This window comes from Ursus maritimus, unplaced genomic scaffold, assembly GCF_017311325.1.
Source record: "Ursus maritimus isolate PB19 unplaced genomic scaffold, ASM1731132v1 scaffold_4, whole genome shotgun sequence".
NCBI classification, from domain to species: Eukaryota; Metazoa; Chordata; class Mammalia; order Carnivora; family Ursidae; genus Ursus; species Ursus maritimus.
This window is the reverse complement of record NW_024426552.1, coordinates 14,338,511-14,365,149: the sequence shown is the minus strand read 5'-3', so window position 1 is coordinate 14,365,149 and position 26,639 is coordinate 14,338,511. Positions and strand designations below refer to the sequence as shown.

General features: G+C 37.9%; 1 protein-coding gene across 1 annotated transcript; it reads right to left on the bottom strand.

Annotated features, from left to right (window-relative positions):
• Nucleotides 1-22,414: 22,414 nt before the first annotated feature.
• On the bottom strand, nt 22,415-24,240 carry LOC103673206 (keratin-associated protein 24-1). The gene has a single exon (XM_008701939.2). It carries the CDS (start codon nt 24,238-24,240, stop codon nt 23,479-23,481), a length of 762 nt encoding a protein of 253 aa, XP_008700161.2. The 3' UTR covers nt 22,415-23,478.
• Between the last annotated feature and the right edge of the window lie 2,399 nt (nt 24,241-26,639).

The following is a 26,639-nucleotide window of genomic DNA, read 5'->3' as shown; positions in this document are numbered from 1 at the left end:
CATGGTGGCCCCAGAATAAGCTTTTTTATGTATAGGTTATTGCCATCACTATTTTTATTACCAATTTTCAACTGAAGAGTAATAAAGAACTTTTAAGTTTACATGAGAGGAAAACATATTCAGGAATACTCATAAAGATACGTTTTATACACAGAAAGTTTATGTACAGTTTTCACCATCCTGCCTTAGCATGGCCACTCATTCGTACAGCTCTGTGCTTCAGAACCATCTCTCACAATGGAAAGTAAAGTGGTCCGTGAAGTATTTCTAAGTTAAAACAAAGGAGTGACTCAGTGTTTTTGCAGACCAGTCACTTTACAATAGTTACCAAGTATTAGCCAACATATTGTTTCTCTCCTGTTTCAGCTCTACCTGGTCAGGAGTCAGTATTCTTGGAGTTGTTAGAAAGACTCTCTCTATCGTCACTATAGATGTTGTTTCTTTTCTTTCTTTTTTTTTTTTTTTTAAGATTTATTTATTTATTTTGAGAGACAGAAAGTGCAGGGGGATGGGCAGAGACGGAGAGGGAGAGAATCCTAAAGCAGACTCCCTGCTGAGCATGGAGCCCGGGGGGGGGGGGGGGCAGATGTCAGGGAGCAGGGGTGATCCCACGACCCTGAGATCATGACCTAAGTGGAAACCAAGAGTTGGCCACTTATCTGACTGAGCCACCCAGGTGCTCTAGATGTTGGCATTTTGAGATATCTTATGGCTGTGTATCACTTGCTATCTTTCTGTGCTCACAGAGGCATCAGCGGCTAAGGGTACAGAACATGACAGGGTCCTTTCCCTAATACTGGGCCACCTTTTGCCTCGGGCACCAGGGCATCTCACAAAGTCTGTCATGAAAGTGGTTTCTTTAACAATTTCTCTCTAGCCCTCATTTCTTACAAGCAACTTTTTATGTGCTTTACAAAAGTTTCTTTTCGTAGTAACAGGAAATAATTCAGACAACTCTGTGCCTACATCCCTTAAAAAAAAAAAAAACTCTATCCTTTGCAACTTCATTCTAATAAAAACATGCAAATAAAACAATAACTCTAGAGATGTTTTTGATTAAGCATACGAATTTATATTCTCAAAAAGCAAAGAACTTTATAATAGAAACTTGCTTCGTATTTGTATACCTAAAGGACCTATGATTTATATCACACAAAGACACAGATTGTCCTGGAAACATGGTGAAGTCTTTGTGTCTGAGGATAGAAAATTGATTCTGATTCCTTTCCTCTCTCCCTCCCCTTCGCTAGCCCCACCCACTGTCAGATCCAATTAGCTGGAACATCTTGTTAGGTGCGGCAATCATTCAGAACACCCTCATACAGATTTTGTGCATTGTCTTCCCTTTGGATAAGGTGACAGTAATGTCCTATTCCGCATTAGTTTATAACTCCTGGTGGAAGTCATGGGATCAGAAAATTCTTCATTGGAATGAGCCTTGTAGATCAAAGAACACTGGATTGGAATATGTTTTGTAGGCTACTGAGTTCTAAATTTAGATACAAGGAAAGCAAAAGGAAAGAAAAGAGGTGACATAACAGGCCCCACAGATAGGTGATGGGAAGTTCTTAAGTCCTTCCAAGGTCTCCAGTACCATGAGGAGTCATTAAACTTAAAACAAACAAACAAACAAAAACAAAAACAAAAACCAAACAAAACTATATAATGAACTGGCTTACTTAAGAAAGAGGTCTAAGACATGCCCTTGAACACAGAATTATAGAGAACCTGAATCATAAACACATACCATCTACCTTACCTGCTCATTAAGTCATAAAAACTGAGGTTTAAGGAGGGCACATATTGCATGGTGCACTGGGTGTTATACGCAAACAATGAATCATGGAACACTACATCAAAAACTAAGGATATACTGTATGGTGATGAACATAACAATAAAAAATTATTATAAAAAAATAAAAAAGGTATTAAAGGTTATCTCCTCTACTCTTTGTCACCCAACAGTTAGATGCCCTCAGCTACATAAAGAGGGGATACTCAGCCACTAGTATTGAATCATTCTGAAAAAGATACTTTCAATCAAACATCCCAAAGCCACCTACCTCCTACCTTCTATCTGCTGGTGGAGTTCTGATTTTCAAATGACTTCCTCTCCACATCTAGAGGGTGAATTCTAGATGTCTCAAGTCCTCTTCTAGTGCTGGACTTAGGCGTGGACATGTAGCCCAGTGCTAGACAGTGGGACTGAAGCACAGAGCATCTGTAACTTTGGGCTCCTTTTTTTTTTTTTTTAATTATTATGTTATGTTAGTCACCATACAGCATATCATTAGTTTTTGATGTAATGTTCCATGATTCATCGTTTGTGTATAACACCCAGCGCCCCATACAATACGTGCCCTCCTTAATACCCATCACTGGCCTATCCCAATCCCCCACCCCCTCCTCTCTAAAATGCTGTTTGTTTCCCAGAGTCCACAGACTCTCATGGTTTGTCTCCCCCTCTAATTCCCCCCCCCTTTACTCTTCCCTTCCTTCTCCTAACGTCCTCCCTGCTATTCCTTATGTTCCACAAATAAGTGAAACCATATGATAATTGCCTTTCTCTGCTTGACTTATTTCACTTAGCATTATCTCCTCCAGTCCTGTCCATGTTGCTGCAAATGTTGGGTAATCATTCTTTCTGATGGCTAATATTCCATTGTATATGGTCTCCTTTTTGGTCAGCTGTTTTGTTTGTATGGGATATTTGACACTATGGAAACCGTCTTGAACTTAGAAGTTTGCCAATGTATCAAAATGGCGAAGATGACCAAAAGCAAAAATCGTGATCATTAGTGATCTCATCGTGCTATCAGACTAATCCTGGTAAATCACTACCACAGGGATTTATTTTAGTAAAATTATAAGCCTGGTGGTTTAAGCCACTTTTAATTAGTTATTCTGTTACTTGTAGACATACACACCTTAATAAATATGCCTTCATATTTTAAGGCTCCTATGGGCTTCTGAGAGGGCACTTGGAGGGCAGTCCTTGTAGATAGTTTGGGGTTTTATTTTTTCCTACTTACTAAGCTGAAATCTATTTCCTTTTGACCTCCACTCACTGGGTCTAGGGAAGTCTGCTAAAGTCACTCAGAACAATTCCAACAAAGCAGATCAGTGGTCAGTTTTTATTTGGCAAGATCCAAACATGTGTAAGACGTCATCACTGTCTGATTTCCACAAAGAGAGCCAGGATGCACATTTAATATAAAAATGATGTCGGGGTGCCTGGGTGGCTCAGTCGTTAGGCGTCTGCCTTCAGCTCAGGGCATGATCCCAGTGTTATGGGATCGAGCCCCACATCAGGATCCTCTGCTGGGAGCCTGCTTCTTCCTCTCCCACTCCCCCTGCTTGTGTTCCCTCTCTCGCTGGCTGTCTCTCTCTGTTAAATATAGAAATAAAATCTTTTTAAAAAATGATGTCAGCTACAGGAGATGAAAGATAAAGTGCACTGAAAATTCATAAAAGTTTAAGGTTATTTCAGCTGGACAATCAGGTGAAACTGTATGGGGAAGATAATATCTGAACTGGACCTAAAAGCAAAGTAGAACTTAGCATATGAAGTTATGGGTGTGGATGGGAAAGGAAAAAGAGATTCCAATATTCCAGGGAGAAAGATGAGTGGGTGGATTGGACCTTGTAACAACAGAAGAAAAATTCTACCTGTTGATAGGGGAGAAAATGAAGAAAACACATATCAAAGCATAGAAGAAATCATGAGAGTGTAAGGTGGGAGAAGGGAAGAAGGTGGGGGAGCAAAAGGGGAGGGTATTTCTGGTTCCACTGGCCCTGTGAGGTCCAGGTGTGCAGAATATACAATTGGTCATGTAGTCATTCAGAAGGGTATATAATGTGCATATATGTAAACACACAGGTGCTCATACTGCTATATTCTTTCTAAATTAGCTAATATTTTCTTTTTAAATTAGCTAATACTTAGCAACAGGTTGACCTTCATTATTCCCGTAGCTGTGACCAAGTTGCCTGGTTCATTGGTTTAGCTTTGGGGTACAGGCCTGAAAAAAGGAGCTATGTGAATAAGGAATTATTTGTTATCATTTATGGTGGTGAAGGACAAGAATGGAGAATATTTTTTAAGTATTAAGATGGTTATAAATAAAGAGTAGATATAAATAAGTCACTTGAAGTCATCTTTTTAAGATCAAGGATCTTCCTTGCCTGAAAGAAAATATTTGCCGGTTCAGACCAGCTGAGTAAAGTAGATTTTCACACATAGCAATAAACAAATTATTCTGAATCATGTCCAAACATGCATTTGAGTTATACTTGTGGGAACATAAAATGTTGGGGTTTTTTTAAGCATGACTTAAAAAAAATCAAACATAGAAATTAATGGTAGACTTCAACCATACAGAACTTACATAGATGCTAAGATGTTTGGAGAGAGATATGAAGGTACATATTATAATTCACAGGTAGCATGTAAAAGTAAGGTCAGACAAGTAGGAGAAAAGTGGAAAGAACGTTGATATTCCTGGCTCTATTGTAGACTTGGGAGGACTATAAGAACTCTTCTAAGTGACTGAGGCCATTCCATTCCTCAATATTCCTTATCAATGACAACCATCATGGCTGAATGGATACTGGTCTTCCGATTGTTTTGGGATCTTGCCCTGATGACATTTCTAGACTTGAGCAGTGTCTCCAATGGAACCTGATGGAGATTATTCTCATATCCTAAACTATTAAATTCTCTACTAGTCTTTATTTTTGAAGAGTATATAAAAGCAACACAGGTAAAAACTAATAATAATGTGAAGTTAAGCCCAAGCTCATATTTAGAATCCTTAAGGCCTAGAGAGCTGGCTGGAGCCCATGATGCTGTGCGGACTCTTCTAACCTGGGTCAGCCTGGACTAAACAACCGAGAACATGAATAGACCCTAAGGCTTCTTAGGTCCCTTTTCTCTAAGTCTTCATTCTAGTCTTGGTCTGTAAGAATTCATTGCATGGCCACTGAAAAGAAAATGGCCTTAGGGGATGAATTTCAATTTCCTCATTTGTAAAATGAGGATCATGGTTCCTATCTCATATGGTTATGGTGTGGAGTTAGAGAGTAAATAAAAAGTGTTTGGGTTTACAGTACATGCTCAGTTTATGGTGGTTCTAGTATTTGGCATAAAGAGACATTTAGTACATTTTTTCTGTTTTTGTTTTTCAAAGCAGTCACCGAAGTCTGCCAGCTTGGAGTTAATATTTTTCTCTTCTGTACCCTAGTACTTAATTAGCAAAATCCTCTACCAGACCAACGGTCAATTTCTTTTTATTGGAATAACTTATGCAAGTGTCTAGATCTTTCAAATTCAGACTCAGAATCCATGTGTATGATCCACTTCTGAGTCAGTGATATATCCTGATTATGTTTTCAGACATACTTTGGAGATAACACAAGTTAATAAACATTTGAAAATTTTAATCTGTAATGAAATTTTCTTATTTGTATGTTTGTTACCTATTTTCTCTCATTAAAGATAAAATTTGATGATACCCATCATGACCCATCAGGTATTTTTGAAGTTGCAAAGTATAGATTTTAATTACTATGAGGATTAAACAAGTGAAAAAGATGGTCCCTAATCTCAAGGACATTTCAGCAGTGTTGGGTGGGGGTGAGGGGTCCACGAAGAACTGGAATATATGGTAGAATGATATAAGGGCCAGATATAAATCTAGGTAAAGGATAACCAATAATTTTGAATGGCAGATATGCCTTGGGCAATTTCTAATCCTTAGCAGCACTCTTCGAGGTAGGTTTTATTAATCCCATTTTTCATAAAAATGAGCCAAAGCTTAGAGAGGTTAGGGAACAGGCTGAAGCTCCTGCAGTTAGAGAGTCTGTATTTTTTAAAATGATTATTTATTTATTTATTTGAGAGAGAGACAGAGAGAGAGTGAGAGAGAGACAGAGTACAAGCAGGGTGAAGGGCAGAGGGAGAGAGAGAAGCAGGCTCCCTGTGGGGCTCTATCCAGGATTCTGGAATCATCACCTGAGCCTAAGGCAGAGGCTTAACTGACTGAGCCACCCAGGCGCCCCTAGAAAGCCAGTATTATGTTGGGTGTTTCTCACTACAGTGCCTCCCCCCGTGGGAGCATATAGAAAGGAAGCATTCATTCTCATTGTCTTTGGACAACAGACAGCATTTAAAATACAGAAAGAACTTAGAGTAAGGAAAAGTGGAATGAAAAGCCATTCTGAGAAAGCTCCATGAACAAACAGAGAGGTGTGACAATAGAAGCTACATTTTCTTGATGTTCTAATTTGTTTTCTATTTTAGTCCAAACTCTAGGCAAATTGCAAAAACTTTCAAGGACTTTCCCAAGGACTTTCTCTTCCCTAAGACAATCTTAGGGAAAAAGAATATTCTACAAGATGATTAGGGACAAAAAATAAAGCAGGGCAAAGGATTCCTGGAAGTTTCCTATCCCCAAAATGAATGGCTTTCTATGCAAAGCATAGAAGAATCAAACATATGTGTATCGATTGGCTCAGATTGCTCCTAGAAAGCAAAAATTGGGTCCAAACAATCCTTTCAGCCCCCATAGACTCATGTGCAAAGTAGATCCCTAACAGACAAATGTTCAATCAATTATCAAATCAAAAGAACAGGAGCTTTTTGCATTTGTTTTAAAGGCCTTGCATCTCAGTTAAAAAAAAATATTTGAAGGAAAGTTAGCATTTTGGAGGCCTTCATATCACAAAACTTTGACCTTTGTCTATGTATTTTTTTCTGTGTATATTCTCGAACTAACCATAATCTGCTTCCTTAATATCTACCATTGACCTGCTGAGTGTCACGGAAAGAGATGATGTGACAGTACGTTATCAGTTATGACATGCTTTTATCTTGCTTATCCCACATAGTTCTGTGCCTGACATGATATTTATGTGTAATAAATACTTGCTCATTGAGAGAGAAAGACTGGAGAAACAAAAATTAAGGGGCAGATTGAAAGAAAGTCTTTGAGTTTTCAAAAAAAAAAAGTTTCTAAAGCAAAAATCTTTTTCCCCCCAAATTCTAGAAATACAAAAGAAAACAAGCAAATGAAGAAGCAAACAAGAAATAATTTCTAATGCTTTGCAGTCTCAGGATTAATCAGCGCATTCTCTGTCCCATATAAAATCTCCTCATTCTCTCTTCTCTGCATCTGATGCCCACCTACTTACTTCAGCCATCTTCCAATTATTCCTTTGCACTCATGCTTAAAACACAACCATGAATAACTTATAGGTATTTTATGAAATTATTTATTGAGTTTTCGGAAGGCGATTCTAGCCTATTAACTTCTGCAGTGAAAAAATTGAGAGTCTGTAGTCTCTTTAAAAGGCAAATCCTTTAGCAAGGAAAAGACTCATCAATTCCCTTCCTGTCATTTGCCAGGAAAAAATTTTTTGAATAATTTATTGCCAAAGTTCCCTATCAGTAAATCAACATTCAGCATAAATAAATGGTTTCTTATAGCTAGAGTTGCCCTTCTTATTAGAAATAGGTAACCGAGATCTTTAAAACGTGGCGGTAAACGAGTGTCGTCCCAGATATTTAACTTCTTAAGTAAAGTGTCTTCTGGTTCTGCCTTGGACACCCTCCCTTAGATTTGAACACTGGCAGAGGGGGAGAACTCTTCTTAGAAATTAAATGACCCCATAGATCTCAGCCAATATCCACAATGAGGATCGAGGATGGCTAGGATATAGGCAGGGCTTAGAGATGTCAGATACTGGGTCGATACGCTAATGCAGGCATTATCCACTGCATGGCAAAATATGTCATATTCTGTCTACTGTGCATACTGTCGGCACTTATTAAAGATGAAGGGATGGAAGGTTGAGTGGATGCATGAATCAAATTTTGGATGATAGATTTTTTTCAGAAAAACACCATCATGACAGTTCTACATAGATTTAGCAGTGATTAGCACAATTTACAACTTCTTTCAAGCTTTATTTAATACTTTATAATAATGATGTTAGAATGCCTACTTGCAATTTGAAAATTTAAGAGACAATATTTAAAAAAAAAAAAGACAATGTCCCTGGGGCCCTCCACAGAATGTGACCTAGTCACACAATCGGCTGAAACTAGCTGTGGCTCCAGGAAAGTACGTAATGAAATCAACTCCCTCATCAACTAAAGTCTAAAAGGAGAATAAACACACCAACTTAAGCTCAATTCCACAGGCAACTGGAATTCTTATTTAAAAATCATTCCTTAATAATGTATTTTATTTTATAAATAATTCATAAAAATATTTGTATTGCAATAAATTCACACATACTGGTAAAGACAGGTAAATTAATACCCCTGCCTCCCACCTCCCACTACATTTACTTCTCAAATCCCTTGTTTCTCAGAAGCAAACACCATTCTGGTTTGCTGTGTATCCCTCCAGAACTTCATGCATTTTCATACATATTTATGAATATTTAGAAATGTATGTGTTTGAATTTTTCTCATCCTCCTTCTTCATATAATGTGTATTAACTATACTTTCCTGCGTTGTGTTTTTGTTTTCATTGGCAATACGTCTTGGAAATCATGTCAGTATGCACGGACCTCACACATACTTATCACCAAGGCTTGTTTTTATATTGTGTGACTACATCATGTCATAGTTTACCTCTTTATTCTTTCATGGAGCCGGGGGTTGAAAAAATTCTATTTCTTAGTTCATGGTATATTATTATCACTGGTCTTTGCAGGACCCTTTCTTGTTGGATTTGACTTATCTACCTTCCATCCTGATTTCTGGGATGATACTGGGCTAGTGTTGCTGGAACTTTCTCGTCATGGGATAGGAAATGATCCTTCTAGGACATTTAGGAGTAAGAATATTGCACACATAAATCAATGTCCCGTGACCTTTCTCTCTATTTTTGGCACCCAACATTCTGCTCTAAGTTGTCATTTTCCTACACGTGGACAAAATTATCTCCTTATTCCCCAAGTGTTTCTCAGAGTTTCTACATAATTTTCTCAGTGGTATCCTCATCCCTTTCTCTCTCCAGTTATGACCCCCTGGATGGCTTTGTGAGACTTAACGTCACACGTTTGTTATCTGTCCTCTCTTACTTTCCTATTTTAATTCCGCACTTAAAGCAAATTAATCACTATTAGCTGATTTCTTACTATTTGCCTTAAAGGCTCTATTGAATGAAGATCCTTAAACACGTATTCCATGAACATGTTCACATATTCATCAATAACAGTTATAATAATAATAATAGAAATAATAGTAGCAGTTAACATTTACTAAGTGGCTACTCTATGACTGGTACATTTATAAGTTTTTAAAAACATGTGTATTGACTCACTTAGCCCTTTCAATCAGTCAATGGAGTAGATATCATCATAATCCCTATTATTGTATTCTTCATTATAGACCAATAAACTGACCATGAAGAGATGAAATCACTTGTCCAAGGCCATATGGGAAAAGTTACCATCTGAGCCCAGCCAGTTCAGTTCCAAAGACTACGCTTTGACGACCACTCAGTATTGAACCCGATCCAAATGGTCTACATAGTCTAAATTTTAGCAGTTAATGTCAAATTGCCCTTAAAATGGCTCTCTATAAACTTAACTCCCAGTGAAACCTAAAAACAGTGGTATTTTCAGTCTTTTATTTTTGTCTATCCTATCAGAAAAAAAAATCTTAAGATTTAAAATGTGTGTTCTGTTGGTAGCTCTTTAGGTATACAAATACATTGAATTCTTCAGAGCATTAACCTGAATGTTGAATGTTGGTTTTAAAAGAGAAAGGGAGTTTGTACTCTAGCCTTTTCGTTTATAAATGTGAAACCTGAGTCTGAGAATTTATATGACTTCCATACATTTCCACAGAGAGTTGGTTGCAAGGTTTGGGTGGAGCTCAGATGTCCCGTCTCCCTTTTTTTATGCCATTTCTGTGAATCCTCACAGCCTTCTTGGTTTTCATACTTACTTCCAGGATTTCATGTTGATTATCATATGGCTGTACCAAGATACTCACTGGTCTTCCAATACTTTATTAAAGTACAAAGAAGACATGTGGAAGGCAGGAACTAGGATAATAGTCCTGTTTTCTAACCTTTGGTACTATGTTCAGGAAGAAAAAAATACCAAGAAAATGGAAACTGAAGGACAACCTACCCATAGGATCAGCCCATGTGATTCCGGCTGCCCGCCAAACATGTTTACTTTAGCATTTGTTTATACTACAGGCTCCATGGTTACAAAATCTGCCATATATTCTCCACAACACTAGAGAAGCATAGAGAAGACTTGAGAATTGTGGAACTGGAATGGAGCTCAGAATCCATGTAGCAGTAGGCTTATAACTCCATCTGACAGATGAGTTATTGAGGTCTAGAGATGCCAAATGACTTGTCAAAAGTAACCACTGCTAGTTAGTATCAGACCCGAGTTTGAATTTAAGTTTTCTAAGTATAAATTTCCATCTAAGAATTAATCAATTAAGAATAAACCAATGCTTATTAAGTTATTATTAAATGCCAGATATTGACTTTGGCATTGAAGATTTGATAGCAAGACAAATATTGTCCCTGTCTCCACAGAATTTACTGTCCAGTGTGGTGAGAGGATGTGGAAAATGACTTTGCCTTAGCTCTTCGTGTTTACTTCCACATGGTGGGAGTTCCACTGGGGTAGAGCTTCTGGGCTCCATCTGCAAGTGGAGGGAAATTTTCTTGTCTGATTAGTGAGTTTGGATGAGGAAATGGGAATACTTTACCTACATCTTCTCTCATTCTTGCCAGGGGTCTTCGCTTCTGCCCTGCTTCCCTCCTAATTATGATTTGGCCTCCCGTGAGCCAACATCATTGGTTATGGGAACATCAGGCTGTTTAATTTTGCGCTTCGTATCAGGAACACCACTTACCTTCAGATAGAAGCCCTCTTCTCCAAGGGCAATTATTTTAGTAGTAAATGTGGCAGTTTACCCTCATTTGCTTATCCTTTTGTCTTGTTTTTCTATTGATTCAGAAGTTGCTGACAATCAGGGATACTATTATATGGACCACCATGAAACCCTAAAAAATCAATCCAGATAAGTCACTACGACGACAAAAGTCTAAGGCCCTGTAGAAACATGTAGGAGGGATTCAGAAGATAGGAACGTTGTACAAGATAACTAAGTTTAGGTCATACAGTGTTGATTTACTGCCTATGTGTTATTTGTTTTTAATAATGGGCTACTCTTGCTTTAGAAACAGGCCCCTTTTACACTGAAATGATATTATAATTCACGAGAAAGGGATTCATTATATGTTTCTCCTGAAACTCATAAAAGAGTTTCTTTGCTGACATAGCTATGGGGTGATGACAGAGTTATGGCAAAGACCTATTTTCTTTTTTAAGGAAAAAAAAAAAATCTTCCAGGCATACAATGTTACATGCACTTATGACTTTACAGATAGTCCAAAATGACAAATATATAGCATAGGCACTTAGAGTTTACTCAGAAAAGCACAGTCTGTGGTGGTTATTAAACTATCATCGCTTAGTCTTAAATCTTCCAGTCTAGTTTGGGCTTTGAGAGGCTCCTGCTGAGCCACTGAAACCCCATTTCTCCTCTGCGAACTGTTCCCTGTTCGGGTCTGTCAGTAGGGGGCGCTAGAGGGAAACAAAGTCGGGGGAAGGAAACAAGGGACTGCTCCTTCCTGGTTTGGCTTTCTCTTCCTGTTAACCTCACCCTGCAATGGCGGTTGGATCCAGTCTTCTCCTCCCACCCTCTGAATTCAAGAGTACCCCACCGAAACCCACCTCCCCATTCCTCCAAAGAGACCAGCTCTGCTGAGCAGCAGTGCCCCTCCCTCAGAGGTTGGGCTCTGGGCTCCAGGGTCCTCCGAGCTCCACCAGACGACCAGCGCCCCTCTTCGGAGATCTGACTCTGTCACCTACTACTACTAGATTCCAACAACTCAACAACTTCTCTTTGTCCCCCCAGTCCTATTCCTCACTCTGTCAATTTCACATTTCCTTTTGCCTTTTCAGTTCCCTAATACTTGTTTAACCAATTCTCTATATTCAGTTATCATGGTTTCTGTTTTTCTGTGTGGACCCTGAGCAGCCGTCCAGAATGGCAGTCGTACCTTCCACATTCAGGGAGAGAAGTTAAACTCCCAAATGGTCATTCACCAGCCATTCTGGGGCGATAGTTGATAGATCGCAATGAATTCAATATCCAAGTGATATCTAGAACACGTCAGCATGGACCCTTCATCAAATCGGTTAATCACGTGCACGGCATGATATGCTGCAATACTTCTAGACGTAAAATGCTTGAGAAACAAGCAACTCACTGTACAGTGTCTCTATCCGCAATTAGAGCAAGGGTCAAAAGCAGGGATCTTGGCAATAGGACCTGGTTGCTGAGAAATTAGTTCACAGCAATCATGCACTATTAAAACTTGTTTCTCAGATGCATTATTTTACATCTAATGTTGCCTCCAGGCTAGAGAGGGGAAAAACAAAAACCAAAACAAAACAAACCTAGGTGTTCCTACTTTACATCGAAATATCATTACTTAGAGTGACTTACCAACCGAAACTCACCCAACAGTTTAAAGAACTAAGTAAAAATTCTCCACACTGCTTCTCAGCCTGTAAAAGATTGTACTGCTTGAGGATAATCTATCCTGGTGTCTTCTCCGCTCCCCTATCTGCCCCCGTGATCAGGTTATATTCTGGTGCCTGGTTACAATAAACGTTTCATCTTTGGTGCTCCCTTGAGTTTCTAAGTACGAGGATCCCATCAGTGAGCTTGTCTATCCTTTCTTTGTGGTTTCTTTTTATTTTATGCCTTCAAAAATAAGCGGATGATATCTCTGGATCTTCACATGAGGAAAGAACGTATGAATTAGTAATCTTTTTCACCAACTGTTGGAAGAAGTCCAGATCCCAGCCCGACCAAACCCGAGTTAATATGTTGCTTGAAAAAAATGTGTCAGACTTTTTATTATTTTACTCTTTTAAAGGGTTAATAAGTTGTAGAGATTAAATGGTCGACATTGGTGCACACCTTATTATTACCTTATAATGACATTAGTGTTTTCAGTTGTGAAATGCGATTCGTTAGATGTCAGGAGCTGGTGTCTAGTGAAAAGCTACAGCAGTCTGGCCTGAGGGCTGAGGCAGGTTTTACTAGTGTACCGAGGTGTACATGTTTTATGAGAGGGTTGGGGTCTCTGCGTTAAAATGATTGCAGTCGGTGGCTTCTTCTCAGAAAATTAGCTCATGGAGGAAATTCAGATCTCCTGTGGGTATTTCCTATGTTGTCCTCCCTTTCAAATACAAAGTAGCATTAGCTGAAGGGCAGTGTCTTGAGGAAGTGGGTAAGTTAGGTGTAAAGCTTCCCATTGGTAACTCTTGGCAATTTAATAATTAGAATGTACCAGAACTAAAAGCATCTCTCATGATTTAATGGTTTATTTGCCACATGTAATTAAAATATGCCTATATCATTAACAGACACTGGCTAGGCTTGGGTGGATCCTGATAGAAGCACTTTGGGAAAGGAACAGAGGGAAGGAAGGCATAGTCAAACACCATAAAAATTTTAACACAGATTATATCTAGAACGATAGAATCATCATATTTTACTGATGTATGGGCTCATTAAATTCAACCTTTTTGTTTTACTGGAAAGGAAACTGAGACCCAGAGAGAAAATGTTTTTTTATCGTAGTCATGCAACTATTTAGTGGCAAAATCCAAACTGAAGAATGGTCTCCTGACTCCAAGCCCAGTTCTCTTGTATGACCATGTGCTGCTTCCCTTGTCCCCAGCCATCTGTCCAGCTTTGCTGCAGTGACAGGCCAGACTATATCCACTTCCCACAAACAAGCAAGCTTTCCCAGGCAATCATCCAAATGGCCTTTAGTGTTTATACAGAAAAGTTGAAAGACTGTTTACTTAAAAAAATCCATTGTCTTTGTATTTTAAGGACACACACACGCACACACAAAGACTTGGACATACGTGACTTTGTTGGAATTGCTTTTTGGCTCCACGTTCCCTGGCAGGGTGGCCAAAACAATCGACACCCTCATGTGATCAGATGCACATTTTCATGTCAACACACTGTCCCTAAAGCCCCTGTTCACTGACAGTCACTCCTCTTTGGGCAGTGATCAAGAAAACCCTTTGCCTTTAACAGCTTATTTTTAATTTTGTTTTGAAGATTTTATTTATTTATCAGAGAGAGAGAGGGCACACGTAGGGGGGGAGGGACAGAGGGGGAGAAGCAGACTCCCCATTGAGCAGGGAACCTGATGTGGGACTTGATCCCAGGACCCTGGGATCATGACCTGAGCCGAAGGCAGACGCTTAACTGACTGAACCACCCAGGCACTCCTAACAGCTTATTTTAGAATGCGTTGCCTTGACCTTTCTAATTTCTTATAAGGAAATAATGGCAAATATCTGCAATTTTTCACATATAGAATAAAATCATAAAACTTGGGGTAAACAGATATTGATGGCATGAGGTGTTCTTTGCAACCACTGGAAACAGATCTTCAGGGCCTGGGACTCTGGAGTTGAGATCTGCTTATGCTCTTGGTTAGCATAGAGCATGGATTACCTTGGAATCCAGAGAATGAAATTAAGTCCCATATTTAGATCAGAGAAGAAGGATTTGGATTAGCTTTGTGTCTGATTTAACTATCATTACCCGAAATACTTCCCCCCCCCCACCCCCGGCTGGTGGTATTTCCTGGGAGTATTTCTCCCAGGAATTGTGTATATAAATTTCCCTTCCACTGCTCAGCTATGGTTGGCGGCCTTCACATTCAGGTGGGTCAGGAGCTTTTTTGAACTGATGAGTTCATGCTTCTTCTAGAATGAGCAGAGATGGCTTCCTTGAAAACCACCACAGCTATTTCTGTCAAATAGAGCTATCCTACCAGTTTGGTGGAATACTTGTGCTTTTATATTAGGCTTCTATTAATATTTTATAATAGCACTGTATCTTACCTGAAAGCAATGAGAAATGTAGATGTTCTAAGCCTCAGGCTGGATTGTACTCTTATGCTTAAAATCTCCATTACCTATATTTCAAGAGAGACAAGAAGAAAAGGAAAAATGTATCTTGGCTAAGTTCTCTCTTCTTTATCAGCAGTTTTCTAAATTATGGAGAAGATACACTTGCGGTTATTATGCCCAAGTGTTAAACAGATAATTAAAACCAAAGTGGTAAGTATGTATTTTCAAAATATATATTATAAAACATATAGAACTAGGACTTCCAGATACATATGCCATTTAAGAATCATGACAGAAAGAAATAGATGTGTATATATACACACATACCTACAAACATACATATTTATTCACGATCATTCATAAAGTTAGTATAATTATTACCTTTATCTGGTTCCAGGATAATTGTCAAAGAATCCACTGGCTTTAGCCGGAATTCAAACTTTATTTGTGACTCACATTAATAAGCTTGCAGGAGATGGAATCCTGGGGGGTGATATGTGGCCCACCAAGGCAAGGAGACCCAGGTCAAGATGGGATTGACTGACACAAGTTTGAAGCCCTCTGTAGCTTATTGGGACACACAGATTAATAACTATATAAGCACAGGGAGGCACGTTTCTGGAAAATAATTAAACAATCCTCTGCTCTTCCCTTCCCTTTCTTTTCCTATCCTTTGCCTTCTCTTCCTCATTCCGCCCCTACTTCCATTTCTATCCCCATCCTTCTCCCTCTTTCCACTGCACTCTCTTCCCCTCTGACTCTCCCTTCCCTCTCTGTCTGCCTCTCTTACCTACTGTTCTTATTGTTGGTGGTAATAACACATGCTGTGTGTTCCAAACCAGATATTAAAAGCTCTACTGACTCAGGTTAAGTCTCTTCCTTTCAGAATGTGTTTATTCCCATCCTAGACTATCAGTTCCATTCAATTTATACAAGATCAGGAACATGAGTTCTAAGTTCTATACAGTTCTCCAGATATTTTACTCTGTTTGAAATCCAATTTTTAAGTATTTTTGCTCTGTAGGTATTACCCCATTTGACTCATTCCCATGTACTATCTTGTCCTGTGTGATGGATTATAAATTCATGTGATTCAGTGCCTCAGAATAATGTCTTAACCTAGAGCAAAGGTTACATACACTGGAGACTTGCTGTTCTTGGCATCTTTCCTGTAGTTTCCTCACTTCAAGGCATCAAATGAAGTGTAAATAGCACAATCTGATCTTGGAGTGACAATGTTGGGTGGTTTATAATAATTTTATTGGGTCTAAAAGATTTATACTTTCCTTATATATTTCCTGTTCAGTACCTATGCTTCTACCCATAGCACTGGGCTAAAAAAATATAAACCAAGTGTGTATTCTGTCAAATAAATATTTTCCAAGCTCAAGTTCAATTCACTTCTTAAGTGTGATAACCACAATGGGGAAAAAAAGCCCTAAAGGAACGCAGCACTGTCATCTGATTTACTTTGCCCCGTGAACTCTGTTTAAAATAATTGCATACTCATTGTATTCTATAGTACATATCTTCATTAATGAGTTGTTTCTTACAGTATACATAATCTTCTCTTAAGTGATAAGCTATGTGACTTATTTTAGAAAGCACTATCGAGGTTCTGAGAGACTAGTCCTTGTTAGTAAGTGGGTTCTGAACATTTAAAAATTGAAATAAATTGTAGGCGGCGAGCACACATATTTATCATGTTTATTACTGACAGAGGTCATGTTGTAGAATTAGATCTGTTAAAACAAATGACGCTGCTGACACTGAACCCTAGAATTTATTTGCGTCAGGACAGCATGGGTCTGGGAGAAATTTCCCATAGTAGAGAAAGCAGGAAGGAAGAACTCCCAAGAGGGGGAAGGTCAAGGCTGAAAGTCATGTGCCCAGTATTCTTGCCATGTTTATCAATCATAAAGGTTATTGCACCTCCCCAGAGGCCTAGTGAGAAAGGATTTAAAGAGTAGTCCTATGGGTATTTAAGGAAAATTAATTCCTCCCAGGAACTAGTGAGGAAAAGACTGCCCTGCTAATATACTGGACTAGTACAAAAGGAATCTAGATTCTGATTCTCGCTTCCCAACTAAGTAACTAACTTCAGAACTTTGGAGTCTGGTTTTCGATCACATCATCTGCAGAAAAACACCTGCTGTTGTGATAAGTTTGAGGGTCTCTTTGCTTGTTTATGTAATAAAAATGCCTGCCACTTATGGAGCTCTATTCCCAGGCACTGAGTCAAGGTGTTTTATAAACTATTTCACTTAATTGTCAGAAAGCCCCTTACTTTATAAAAGCTCAGAGGGTTAAGAGACAGCTATGGACTATGAGAAACAAGCTGAGGGCCTCAGAGGGGAGGGGGGTGGGGGAATGGGATAGACCGGTGATGGGTAGTAAGGAGGGCACGTATTGCATGGTGCACTGGGTGTCATACGCACCTAATGAATCATTGAACTTTACATCGGAAACCGGGGATGTACTGTATGGTGACTAACATAATATAATAAAAAAATTTAAAAAAAAAGAGAGACAGCTTAAGTTGTACAAGCTGTAGGTGGCAGATTCAGAATTAAAACCCTAGCTCTTCTGCTAATCACTGTGGTATACTCATGATATGTGAGCCATGATGTCACACACAATAAATACACGCTCAAAAAAGCACTTAGTATGTATCTTTGAGTGTGTTGGCTAAAAAAAAAAAAAAAAAAAAAAAAAATTTCCTAAGGGACTCAAGATTCATTTGGCACCCAGTTTTTATAGTAGAAATCAGAAATCCAATGTATTCCCCAATCCTGGCGAAAAGAGCTCACAAAGCCTATTACTTACTAGAGATGACTGTGAGGAGATGCATATTGATAAGAAAGATCAGATTCTGGGATAGTATGATTTTTAACCCACCATTCTCAGTGCCTGTACTCTAGGTGAGAAGCGATTCACAATAAAAAATAATGATAATGACAATAATAATTATCTTTGTCATAACTGTTTCTTGAAAGAAAGGATTCTGGACCTAAAATCTTTATTCTTTCTTTCTTGAAAAAGATCATTCCAATTTTAGAATTTTTATTCTTTAAGAAAATTTCAACTTTGTTCTTTTAGATCAGAATCTAAATGTAAACTTAGAGGTGATTTTTTTTTAATGAAAAGAATTATTTTGTATTTTTGAATAACATTTCCTTTAAGTATTAAGACTTTGGAATGAGAGCAGTCAAATTAGAATGATCTAGAATTTTCAGGACTCCAGACTGTAAGGCACAGAAACCAATGGCGGGGGTGGGGGGTTAGATTCCATTCTCTTCCCGTCTGTCAGTGCCCTGACTATAGATACACAACTTGGTGAGTTTCTGAGTCCCACCTGTCAATCACATTAAAAAAAAAAAAAAAAAACAGACAAAAAGAGCAAGCACAGTGAGCTAAGTGAATAGTTAAGAAATAATTTTATTAGCTCTGAGACAACAAGTACGCACATCTGATCAAGGATTCACTTCACTTCTGATTCACTTCTGAAATGACTCTAGAAACTATAATTTCAGCGGGTGTTAGTATAGGTGGAAATTTTAGTATGGACAGCACAGTGTTGGTGGTTATGAATAAATATAGAGTTACACAGTTTTGAGATATTCTCTATGATATTGGGAGTGACAATATGGTTAATTGAACTGTCAGGTGAGATTGCTAATTCATCAAGGGCCTCCTGGTGGATGAGATCCATTTTTCTTAAACAAATCATGTGTAGCACACCCACCGTATATTGAGAGCATTGATGAGCATTTCATACAGAACTCAAAGAAAAAGACACAATAGAGAAACTCAATGGAACAAAAGTTTAAAAATCTATTAATGTTTACACTGGGCTTAGAAATGATATAGATTTATTTCTTATCCATTAGAAAATATGGTAGATGAAAGAAGGTTTCGAAAAGATATTGACTAATAATACAGTTTCAAGGTAGCAGACAGAAACAAACAGCAGAATTATGCAATTATTTTCAGGCCTTTGAGAGCAGGCCAAATGCAGTAGCTTTATCAACTCTTTAAAACTTTGTTATAAAGTAAATCGTTAGTCATCTACACAAGCACTTGTAAGTATATAAATTAAACCAGAGACTTTAATCATCATTAAGTCAACTGAGCATTAAATATATTCCAGGGTAGAGTTTTGTTTGATTTATAGCATTTAGAATAGTAGACATACATGCAAATTCATTGTATTCCTTTCTCTGCTGTGTATGAAAGAGAGATAAGCATAAAAGAAAAGACTCGGATGCTTGTATTTGGACTTGTAAAATTTTTATAACTAGAAAGTAATATTTTAAATCTATGAGTAGGTTTTTTTTTAACAAAAAAATAGATGGTCTTTTATTTGGGAAGCAGAAAGTGTTGGTCAGCTGTGCAGTGAAATGTATGGGAAAAGAAATAATTCATTTGTCTATTTTTAAGTGCAAATTTAAAAAGACCTCAGTTGAATTCTACAAATTAGCTGCCATTGGAGCTATGGACATAATGTGTTATTTATTAAGCATATTTTATGCCTAAGTGAAATTGAATAGACATATATGAATCTTTACATTCTATGGTTTTCTAGATGGTAATGTGCTATAGAGGACTGATACCTACATCACTTTGCTATTCAATAATATTTTTATTAACAGTAGCATAGGAGAGGTTGTTGATTATATACTCTACGAAGTCATAGAGTGGGACCAATTTCTTTTTTAATTACTTAGGAAATCAAAGCAAGACTCTTAAGCCTAAAAGTCACTTTGAGAATCACCAACTACTATTTCTAAAACTCCCCCAAAGCTAACATAACTTAGGTTGTGTTTTTATTTTATTTTTTTAAAGATTTAATTTATTTGACACACAGAGAGAAAGCACAAGCAGGGGGAGCTGCAGGCAGAGGGAGAGGGAGAAGCAGGCTCACCACTAAGCAGGGAGCCCGATGTGGGGCTCGATCCAGGACCTTGAGATCATGACCCAAGCCGAAGGCAGATGCTTAACTGGCTGAGCCACCCAGGTGCCCCAGGTTGTATTTTTCTGGAGTTTTTTATTCTATTCAGATAGATAAATTGATGGTTAGATAATAAATAATTTTGAGAAATGTTCATTGATATGTGTAATATTATATAAAATGTCACACCTTATTTATCATGGTTTATAATCTAATTTTTAATTTTGTAATATGTCTTTCATCATACAATTCCTATGGATTTTTTATGTTTATATGTAATATGGATCCACTGTTTTTAATTCTTGTAAAATATTTATTAGTATAACTACATTACATTTTATTTCATAGTCTCCCTTTGATGGACGTGTCCATTGCTTCTAATTTTTCAGTATCGCAGCAGTGCAAAAATAAATATTGTAAGACTTGAAAGAATGTTTCTGTAGGGGAGACATTAAGAAGGGGAAGTATCTGGTCATACAATGCGGGCATTTTAAATATTCACGAAGATAGCAGCTCTAGCAAATTCTACTACCACATTCAGTGTGTAAGAATATGTTTTTAAGTTGACATAAACAACTAAAATGTTTGCCAAATGGATGATGAAAAATAGCACTTATAATTACTAATTACTGCTTAGTGGAACATTTTTCGATGTGTCTATTGACGACTGTACTTCTTTTATGAGTAATTGCTCTTATTTTTTAAAAGATTTTATGTATTTACTTGAGAGAGAGAGAGCGTGAGGTAGGGGCAGTGGGAGAGGGAGAAGCAGACTCCCTGCTCAGCAGGGAGCCCACCATGGGGCTCTATCCCAGACCCTGAGATCATGACCTGAGCAGGAGGCAGATGCTTAACTGACTGAGCCACCCAAGTGCTCCTAATTGCTCATATTCTTTATTTCTTCTTAAGTCACGAGTTTCTCTTTCTTTATTTGTAGTTATTAAATATCCTCAACAGTAATTTTATAGTGCATGTTATACTATTTTATCTCAATCATGATTTTTTTGTCATTTTTTTGGCCTGGGTTTTTATTATTATTATTGTTATTATTATTATTATTATTATTATTATTATTATTATTATTATTAGGTTATAATTGACATATAACCTAATAGATCCAAGTGTGCTGATTTTTCCACTAGGACTATTTGCTAGACTTTAGGTTTACAGAAAATTTGAGTGGAAAGTACAGAAATTTCTCGCACTCCCTCTCAGCCCGCACACACACTTTTGCTTTATTTTTAATTTCTTTGTAATGTCTTCTGTTATCATGAGGTTTTGATCTTGATGTAGCCACATTTACAAATCTTTTATTTTATAAAGATTTGTTTGTTCTTATTTAACCTAAGGTCTTACATTTTCTCCCAATTTTTCCCCCACTGATGAGTTTATGTTTCCTTCCCTTGGGTCAAAATAATCTATGCCTCTTTTTAAATGTACCTATTACCCCCACCCTCTCTTTCCCTTATTGCATATCCAAACCCCAGTCAGTTCACAGTCAGGTATCATGCCAATGCTATTTCTTCCACCAAGTATTCTCTAATTCTCCTGTTAGAGTCCTCCCTCTGATTCATTTTATATTGTACTCAAAACGGTTGAGGCAGTATTATGTTTGTTTCAGTGTATTACTCCTCTGAATAGTTCTTGAGAACAGGATCTATAAACCTTGATATCCCCAAAGAATCTCATTTGATTCTTCAAAGAATAGGTTTTCTATAAAAGTTTGTAAAGAGAAAGACTGTATGTTTAGTTTGGACAGCTGAATACTCAGCTGGGACACACAGTAATTATTTTCAAATACTTGAACACCTGTTCAGTGTTAAAGGAATTAAACTGGGCCTATATGGTCAATGGATGGTTGCTAAGAACAATTCGATTTGTGTCAATATGAAGAAGAAATTTTCAACAGATAGTACTCTCTGAAAATAGAATGAACTCACAAAGGAGTGACTTGATCGTCCACAGACATGTTCAAGCGGAAGTGATACATACATATTCCTTCTGTAAACCTTTCTGATACATGGTAGGCCTCCTGAATAAATAAAATGGTAGCCCCTTCTGTATGCTTCGAGAGTTTTAATTTTAGACTCCTGATATTGATGACCTTCTTCCATTCATCCCATCTCCAGTTAACACCCATCTCCACAGGCCATTTTATTTTACTTTAAACATGATTCGCTTTTTATTTACAGAAATTCTTAGGATAGATGTTACTTTTTACTGCTGAGATGGATGATTTTATTTCCACTTTTTGGAGAACTTTGTAGAGGTTAAATAATTTCTCTCAGGGTTCAATATTAAATCTATTCCAAAGCCCAAACATTATCTACAAAACCAACAAACACACATATTGGTAGGGAAATATATATACATTTAATACTTTATATAATTTGCACTAAATTGATTTATTTTATAAATGTTTTCCCCCGGTTTTCTGTAGACATATCAATCACAGACACTCGAAGAGAAATGCCACTCTATATGTTAAAACTAGAGCAAAACAAAACAAAACAAAGTCCTAAGAAGTCATATTCTATCTTCTTTATATTTTTAATTAGGCGATTAAACTAAATGACAGGAAACTAGTGCTTCTACAATGCTATGCATATTGCCCAGAACATTGATAAAACTTTAGTGAATATGAAATAAAGCATAATGCAAAGCATTATTTCCCAATAGAAATTTGTTTATTAACTATGAACCAGAACATTTTCTAGAGTCAGAAAGCAATAATTCAGCAGAGGAGGATTATAGCAGAATCATGAACATAGATCATCACTAACCATGAAGAGTCTATAAGAGTATTTTGTCATTCTTTCAACAAACAATTCTCATGCTGCTGCTACTCCCAAGGCTCTCTCCTAGGCATTGGGAACAAAAGCCGAATGCCAGCCAAGTGAGGGCTTTGGGGCTTCTTTGGAAGAGAAGATTTGCTGAAAGTCTTCCGATTTTGAGCTGTAGTTGAACACTGCTGCTTGCATATCCTGATAATCAGTCAGTAGGGGATAGATGCAACAGCTGAACATAGCATATTTAAGGTAATGCTATCTCTTAGCTCATTAGCAACATGCTAGTTAAGCAGTCCACAGACTATGGATAAAAAGCAGAACATTCTGAAAGAATGTGCTGGAATCATCAGTCAAACCAAAAAGGCTTTCTTCATCGAGAAGGTAGGGGATACTCCCAGTGGCAAACAGGGGACAGCGACAGCCAACATCAGAAAGCTGGCGATGGGTGTATCTTATGTGGAATCTCTTCAGTGTGCCCATTGTAGTCAATCGCAGAGACAATACCACCTTCAGGATCAGCCCTCAACACAAAGGACGTTAACAGAGCAACAAAGAAAAAAAAGCTAGCAAATGATCACGGTTGTGGTTAATAAGTCCTGGAGTTGTATTTGAGGTTAATATAACAAGATTCTTAAGACACATGAAGTAATTAGGCCGAATTTAGAGAAGACGACTCCTTGGTAGGATCTGCCCTGAGATAATTTCCAGCAGCCATAAATGCAACAAACTGCTCAACAGCAACTCAGAGGTCTGCAACCACTGCATAAATACCTCAGAGGAGGAAAGGTACTTGGAATGCAGCTCAGAGACTGGAAATTTCTAGAAAAATATCCCAGCGGTTGGCAGCTCATTGATCCATAACTTGGGTATTGGCAATTTCTCACTAGATAGTTTTGGGATTGGCAGCTTCTGGCAATACAACATGATGGTGAGAAGCCACTGGGTATGAAGGCAAGATTTTGGTAGGCTCTGTACTTCAAACTGCCCAGTCTACAGTGGTTTAGGGGTCGGAAACTGTCGGACAAGCAATTAAGTCGCCCAAAGCATTTGAAGCCACTGCTGAAGGTCTGGCAGACTTTAGATGCCCTTTGGCTGGGTGTGTAGCAATAAGATACATACCCCTTGGTCTGAGTGCATGGGCTGCAGCTGGGTTTGGGTCCGATGTTCGTAGTTTCACAGGTGCTGCAGACTTGGCTCACTGTTGGAGAGTTGCAGGGCACACAGGAGCTTGATGGATTGCAACTTGTGGTGCAAGTCTTGAGCTCACAGCTAGGAGATTTGCAGCTTGGCGTTTCACCATAAGTTCCTTGGCAGTTACCCAGGAGCCAGAGATTTCCTTGGTAGCTACTGGGTAGGCAGAGCCCAAAGGTAGGGCTTACATCACTGGAGCAAAGAGCAACGGAAGAAGTCACTGGGATGTAACAGTGAGTTCTGTAGGATGTGCCACTGCAATCCCCAGAACAGTCCAGAAGAGACACAGAGCTTGACTGCATGTTCAGTGATGGCCGTGGAAGTATGGTGATACTATGGCCTACGGACTTTTTATATCTTTCCTGGGGATTGTCGGCAGCCTTTCCAGACTCTCTTCCTTCTCAGTGCCTGGGACAACAATACAACAACATCTAATTAGTGTGTTGTTTAGCTACACCTGCTGACATCTTCACACTCCTTTAAAAATAAGTTTATTTTGATTCTTCAAAGTATCTCTAATCGCCACTTTGAGCATCATCCATCACCCATTATCTGTAGACCATAGCTTCAGTGAATAGTGATTTTAACGTTAATAAGCAAACTCTCATCTGCCAATCGATGGTTAACAAGAGTTCACATGTCTATGGGCTTCCGCAGCATAGTCATTAAAGGGTTAACAAGGATTCAAGCAAAACAAGGAACCTGTACTTTTCCATTCTTTTGACTGCTGCAAAATACTGCAGGACTTAATCCTATACTGTGAGCTAAGCAGAATACTTTGGCTGTCTCAATACTGTTGCTTAAAACACAGGGTAAAGCATTGAACTATTAAGAGAAAGAATTGTTCCCCCAAAATATGTACTATGCTCTTAACTGTGGCCATGTATCAGTGATGACTTCTCATCTGACATATTTGGAGAACTCCCCCTGTAAGACTCACAGTAATCCACGAGAGATTTAATGACCTAACTTGTACTCATGGGTCAGTGGTTGCTAAGTAACCAAGACTTTTATGAGATTTCTTTCCTAAAGAGTTTCTGAATATGTCGTATCAAAGAAGGCCAGTTTCTCAAGATTATGCCTCCCTAATTGACTGAGATTATACATCATATATCCCCTTGTCTCAGCTGTAAAGCCCAATTCTTGCCGGATGTGTAACAATTTTCTACATTTCTCCCAACATAAGTTTTATTTATTCTTGATTTGCTATTTTTTTGCACATAGACTTCATTCATTCCTGTGTTGAAGAGTTATTCTTTGTCTATACCCACAAAAGAGAATAACTATGTTTAAAAGTGTATTTGAATAACATATAGTTCCTACAGGTACTCTACATCCTAAATAACACTTTTTGCTCCTTATGATGAAAGCTGATGGAAATTTTTTTTTTTTAAGATTTTAATTTGAACTGAAGAATTGACATTTTGTTCTTGAAAATATAAACTATAATTCAAACTTACAGCCTACAGTGAATTGGAAACAAGAATTCATTTATTAACAGTGATGAGTTCAGACAGAGGACAGTACCAACTTATTCAGGTAAGGTAAGCTATGAGGCTAGTGTTTAAAAGACATTGCCCTTAGAGAAGACAATGTTCTCTGCTTCTCAGCTAAATGTTTAAAATGCATGCCACCTTAAACCTACAGTTATTCTCCAAACATTTTTCTCAATCTGAGTTTTCTCCATGCTTCTCTCAGTCTTATTCTGTAAGGTGATGGGTTTATCCGCTAAGCAACTCTTTATTAAACACGTTTTGCTGTCTTGTGAAGTGTCTCTTAAGTGAAAAGGGTCGGGATCAGAGAACCCTATTTTCAGCTAATTGTTTGGCTACAGAGTGTCCTGGGATTTTGTGCAGGAATGTTCAGTCCTGGGGCAGGCAGAAGAAGAAATAAAATATATAAGGCAGTTGATGGCCAACTTCCCACTGAGTTACTGAATCCTAGTGATATATAGAAGAGTCCAGAGGTTGATGGGGCTTTATATCTGCATTTCTCCATGGTACCTCAAGTCTTATTTTTAGGTTTCCTTGAGGTAGATTTGAGGGGGGAACAGAATAAGTCAGCCCACTATTAAGCCCACATACTCCCCTTCCAACTTAGCATTAAGTGGTATTTTAAATTAATAGACCAGTGATGGGTAGTAAGGAGGGCACGTATTGCAAGGTGCACTGGGTGTTATACGCAACTAATGAGTCATCGAACTTTGTATCAGAAACCGGGGATGTACTGTATGGTGACTAACATAATATAATAAAAAATCATTAAAATATTAATTAATTAATTAATTAATTAATTAATATCATTCACACTAGTGTAAATCCAACAAAAATATGTAGAACAGCACATAGTATGACTGATGTTCACAACGTGAGACTTACTTAAATTTATTTGGTACAATAATATTCTAAACAATCAAATGTTAAGATTTGCAAATGTAGAGTTAGATCAACTCTGCTCATTTTTTTTTTAAATTGAAGTATAGTTGACACACAATGTTATATTAGTTTCAGGTGTGCAATATAGTGACTCGACAATGTTATATATTACACTACATTCACCAGGATAAGTATAGCTATTACCTGTCATCATACAAGGTTATTACAATATTATTGACTATATTCCCTATGTTTTCATCCCTGTGACTTATTTGTTTTACATCTGGAAGTTTGTACCTCTTAATCCCCTTCTCCTACTTCACTCA

Excerpts from the sequence above, each read along its gene's own strand:
- LOC103673206 (XM_008701939.2), bottom strand. The coding sequence starts at position 24,240 with ATGCAGTCAAGCTCTGTGTCTCTTCTGGACTGTTCTGGGGATTGCAGT.